General features: G+C 30.4%; 1 protein-coding gene across 1 annotated transcript in view; it reads right to left on the reverse strand.

Annotated features, from left to right (window-relative positions):
- Positions 1–2,579: 2,579 nt before the first annotated feature.
- The window catches only part of LOC108769970 (uncharacterized), a gene marked incomplete at its 3' end in the record, with an annotated part of 5,264 nt that continues 1,908 nt past the window's right edge, over positions 2,580–5,935 (reverse strand). The window contains exons 2-3 of the mRNA XM_018521230.1: positions 3,769–4,187; positions 2,580–3,411 (exon numbers count right to left, since the gene is read on the reverse strand). Coding sequence (XP_018376732.1) covers positions 2,580–3,411; positions 3,769–4,187 — 1,251 coding nt within the window. The remainder of the gene's footprint in view (positions 3,412–3,768; positions 4,188–5,935) is intronic.

Raw genomic sequence — 5,935 nt, forward strand, 5'->3', positions numbered from 1 at the left:
ACATTTGTTGTTGGTAGCGTTCAGTATTAACGGTTTCGCCAGGTTTTAGCAGCTCATAATACATCACACCTTTCTATGAAGAAACAGATTTAATAACTAGTATAAAAAATGCGCCTGAAAGAATGACGTTGTTTCCTTACATATACCGATTATTGCAAAGAATATTATTAAAGTCTTGGTAATCTAAAGGCTTAAGATAGATGTTCGTACGGAATATAAGAGATCCGGGTTCAAGATCAGATTTTTCGCAATAAATTTACGATTTAATATAATTTATTTACAGTTTTTCAGCACATTAAGATCTTTTTAATATGATGCCTGATTGAGCATTAAATTATTATTACATACAAAAAAATGAATTCTTAAAGAAATGCATAAATGCTTTAATCAAAGAATATTTTATGCTTAGAATAGCGCCAAGAACACACAATTTCCGATTAACAATAAATTATTTGTAAAATAAAATAAATTTTATTCTTAGTCCAAAACAAATTTTATTTCAATAAAAGAATAAAGTTGCACTCGACACTAAATATGCTTATAAATATTAGCATTATTTTTTCTTCAATAATAACTTTTGTCTACTTATTCCAAACCCCCAGTATGCTTTTAACATCAAGATGATAAAAACCAATGCTGCAGTAAGTGACGATAGCTTTGTAAATAAAGTGCCACATTTATAGAGCATGCCTCCTAATGTGCACGGGGTATAAGTTCCCAAAGAAAAACTGAATCAAACTTGGATTATACCCTCTATTAATATAGCTCAAAGGCAAGTGAAATGCTGAGATCGTTCTATCCATAGACTTATAAGCAAGAAGACTAGAACCAGGAGAGTCAACTCGGCGTAAAAGCGGTAGTGGGGGTGAGGCAAGAAGTGGAAACGAACGACACCCCCCACTCTTGCGCTTCATCCTCTCTGTTGCTCTACATAGTCGGTTTCAATTCGTGACTGCGCATGTCAACGTTGAACGTATTTTGTTTCTGTTTGATTGAATTTTGAACTAAACGTAAACCGTGTAAAAATTTAATCCGATTTACGATGCCCAAGCGAGTGTGCTGTGTTCGAAATTGTGATTTCAATCCTGGAGATAAAGAAAATCGAAAAACAATATTCCAATTTTGTGAGGTATGTATTGCGCGCATCGGTTGTATCACAACCGATGCGCGCATGCGCAAACTTTGGGACGATGCTCAGTGAACTACTGAGCATCGTCCCCAACAGAGTGGGGACGATGCGCAGTGAGCTACTGAGCATCGTCCTCAACAGGGGTTGGGGGTAAGCAGCGAGTGACGCTTTTTGACTCACCCCCACCACGCGAGTTGACTCTCCTGGTTTCTAGTCTTCTTGCTTATAAGATAGACCCAGCATGCCTTACGGTAGAAGTGATGTTGGCAGAACGGTGAGAGACGCAAAACATCGGTGAATCTCTATCCTTCTCTGCGCGCGCATATTAACAGTAATGGCGAATGAGTATATATATGATGCACACATATTTAATCTTTAATACATCGCGTTGGTGTTGCACAGCAATACTGGGATTCCGAAAGAAGTCATAAAGGTTAAATTTACTTAATAAACAGAATAACAAAATTTTTTTGATAGATTAAAAGCATTGACATAATTGTTACTCTTTTTAAGTCTTAATTATCTGTTTTTAACATATTTTGTTCAAAAAATTTTCATCGGAATGAAGACATGCAAAGCATGTGGCTATTATAAAAATGTGGCTAACGAAAAAGAAAATGTATCATTTCACACGTAAGTAATTAGTAAAGCATTGTAATTTGTGATATATATGTATATAGGTTATAATATGTATTATATTATCGTATTCTACAAATAATTGTGAAATTATAGTTTTCCACAGAATGAAGTTCTTTGACAAAAATGGATTGAAGAAATAGGGTTAAAAAAAGTTTTAACTAATAGCGTATTTCACTGGTTGCACTGGTGCGCACTCAGTGCACATTAAGGCTGTTAAGGAAATAAATGTCAAACAAGATCATACAATTGTAATAAATTAAAAACTCTAAATTGTTATTTATGCCTTTTATTAAAGATTTCATAATAGTACAGTAATCATAATAGTAATCATAATAGTACAGCAATGTACTTCGAAAACTTTATCTTATTGATTTTTGAATTGAATAAGTTTAGTATATTTTGATCTTATTCTAATAATTATATCTTTTCTTGCTAATCCTTCATTATACAAGCGAAGATTAAAATATTTTGTAAGAATTATTCTTAGCAATTGACCTCTATGATCAACTAAAGTATTTTGATCAAATAAATGATCATTGTTAAAAACATGTGAAGGAATTATATGCATCGCTTTTAGAAGTAATTTTTGAATAATATTTTTTGTATGAAATACATTATCACATGTTCTAAAAACTTTTTCGCCTATAAGACAAGTTGTGATAACGTCTTTTGATGCGGAAGTTAGACCGCCTCTACATTTTCTTTTTTGTAAATAAGATAAAGTTTCATCACAAGTCAAACAAGATAAACATATTTGACATTTTATTTTCTTTGTTATAGATTTAACAATAAATCCGGCTATATAACTAACCACATCTTCAATATAATCACTACATAGCCATTCGTTGTGAAAATCATGATAATAATTGTGATCGCTCTTGACTATAACAGAATCTTGCTTCTCGGTATAATCATGTGTCAAATTATCTATTATACTTTGTTCACCTGTATTATTAGTTAATGCTGTAGTGGATATATTTAAGACAACCGTTTCATCTATTATTGTACTATTTGCAGATTTAGATATATCTACATCCGCGTGAACCAGGAGCCGTTTGTAAGCTGCTATAAACTGATTTGCTGTCGGATTAGTATTAAATCCTCCACGACTCCGTATGGCACTAAAAAATGTTTCTACATGATCCTGAGATAATTTGTACGTCATAAGATATTTGATGTTATGATCCTGAAATAAACTTTTGGAAATCTCTAATATGCTTTTTATATCCACAATGAAACCAAAAAAACCCATTTTGCGATTAGATTTAAGAATATATTCATTAGCGTCTTTCAATCCTGTCAAATAGATACAAAAATTGTCTACTTGTTTGCATATCTCGTCATAATTTTCTCTTGTTATACATTGTGCAGATTTATTCTTATAGAAACGATTTCGACCATTTAATAAATCGAAAATATTATTGATTTGAAGACAAAAATTTGTCGTTGCACTACTACCTGCAAATGGCGGGAGTTGTAAATCTTGTTCACAAAATGTTAATGCATTTGCTACGCTGGTGCTTAATACTTGCGCTGCTAGTGACACTTTCATTTTTTCATTATAAAAATTGAGTTGGCGACGGCGAATTTTAGTTGCTGCATGAAGTCCTTCTGTTTCTTGCAACTCAACTAATAATTTAATATATTTCCAATGTATGATTTTACCATCTTTATCCCATAATATTTTCTTGTTATCAAAGGCATTTCGGATAAGTTTGAGCATATGACAAGCATCGAGGAGAACAAAAATTTTATCTTTAGATATTGGGTGATTAAAATAGGTTTTTAAATTTGTAATACTTAAATTACAGCCCATATTATTTAGCATAGAAATATTTGAAGCAGCTCCATCGACAGTAACAGAAATAACATGTACATTAGCTTCATGCAGCACTACAAGACATTGTTTTAATAAATTTGCTCTTTCAGCTCCCGTCATCGAATGTAACAAATAATATACAATAGGTATTTTATAGTGTTCATTTATACATGTCACCAAAAAAACTAATGCATACTTGGCTGGTGGTAACTCGTCTGTATCGATATCTGTTCCTATATCCACAAATCCAACGTACTTTTCACCATTCCAATTTTCATCACGATGTATAGACATTTCATCTATTGTTAGATTAAAGTGTAACATTTTACCTGCCAAGTTAGCTTCATGGATCTTTAATTTTAGAGTATTTATAGCTTGTGTAGTAATACCAGGATTTCCATTTACATTATGATACCATCTTAGAATAATTTCAGGATGTGGTAAGGACTTTATAAATGTTTTTCTTATATAATTATATGCTCTACTAGAATAGAATTGCAAGGTTGTAGCAAATGTTTTTAGTATCTGCGGAAATTCTGTTTTTGTTTTCTTCTTCAACTGACGTTCAAAAATTGCTATACCAGTTTTGGATAATGTACCCTATATATAAAAATGATACACATTTATAAAAAAATTAATTTTTTTCCTATTAGCAAACCTGTATATATGATAAATAATTCAAAAGAACCTTTGTCATTTTTTAAGTATTTATTATATATACAGTGTTTTATTTTATGTGATATCTTGTATATAAAATCTGTTCTTTATGGTTGAACTAATATATACTATATATAATAAGTGAAAATAGACTCAAAAGTATTCAATACAAATAAGAAGATAATAGTTCTTACTAGTATACATTCGTTGTACTTGAAATAAAATAGATATATATTTAAAGTTTAGCGAAAGTGAGAAAGAAAATTTTAGTGTAGTTCTGTGCAATGGTAAAAAATAAACTTATAGTGTTGCCTAGACGTACAAATGTTTATAAATTAATTACTGGCAACAGATTGCTACATTTAGCAAATGATATAATACAGTAGCAAGATAGTAATAAGTAAAGTTTACTCGCCATGTACTCACCATTGATCATATTTAATAATTATTCACTATGTATTGAATAACTTTTGTCAACTTGTTGACAAATTGAGAGTTGAACTTATTATCTATTGTACGAAAATATTGTTATCGAACGAACATTCATTTTATAACAATATTATTAAACAATTGGAAATACATGATATTTCATTTGTATATTAGTACCTTATAATTTCGCATTACACACTTACAGACAAGACTTCGGCGGCACCATCAGATAACAATTGGTTTTTCTTTAAAGTAGTCACCAATTCTTTAAGATTTGTGACTCTTTTTTGTAAGCGACGATTTTTTTTTGTGCCATTTGGAGTTTTTTACGCAACGTATTAATACAGGACATGGCTATGTTCCAGTTACGTTTTGCTTCTCCAGGAGATTGTAAATCACTGATTGTATAATCACCAATATATCTTGGATTTTCCTGACGAGACCATATCTGTTTTGGAGTTTCGGGATATTTCCTATACATATTCATATATATGTATATATATATATATAATTAATAAACTATATGTACTTTTTGCATTTTACATACTTAAATGTATATTCTGATTCCATTTGATGTATATTTTCTTTACATACAGCTGTCTCAGTACACATTGTACTAGATGAAATTATTTCAACATAATTCACATCTTCGATAGCATGATCAATGTTATAACTGGTTACATTTAAGCATCTTGATTCTGTTTTTAATTTCCTGTTAATAATTGTATTTTACATCAATTTATACATTATATAAGTATATACATTTATTCAAATATATATGTGTATATATTTATATAATATTTTATCTATAAGTAACTTATGTAATATAAATCAGAGAGAGAGAGAGAGAGAGAGAGAGAGAGAGAAAGAGGGAAGAAGGAACTGATTTATTTATATATAAACATATATATACAATAATTATTATTTATGTACCTTTAAGAATTTGAACTCTTAAACACAGTTGGTACAGAGCCTGGTTTCAAATGTTTTCGACATTTATTTCCTCCAACGGGATAATAAAAACAATCTGGAGAAAAGTGTTGGCTGCACAGAACGCTAGTCTTATAGCGTATTTCACTGGTTGCACTGGTGCGCACTCAGTGCACATTAACACTGTTGTACACTATTCTAATCTTAAAAATATAAAAGTGAGATTGAGTGTTTTATCTCAATTGATAAAATGCCCAAAATTTATTTTATCAATAGCACAATAAAATGTATCGAATATTTCACGGTTTAATTCGTTTATATATTTTTATTAA

The sequence above is a fragment of the Trachymyrmex cornetzi genome, unplaced genomic scaffold (assembly GCF_001594075.2).
Source record: "Trachymyrmex cornetzi isolate Tcor2-1 unplaced genomic scaffold, Tcor1.1 scaffold977, whole genome shotgun sequence".
Classification (NCBI taxonomy): Eukaryota; Metazoa; Arthropoda; class Insecta; order Hymenoptera; family Formicidae; genus Trachymyrmex; species Trachymyrmex cornetzi.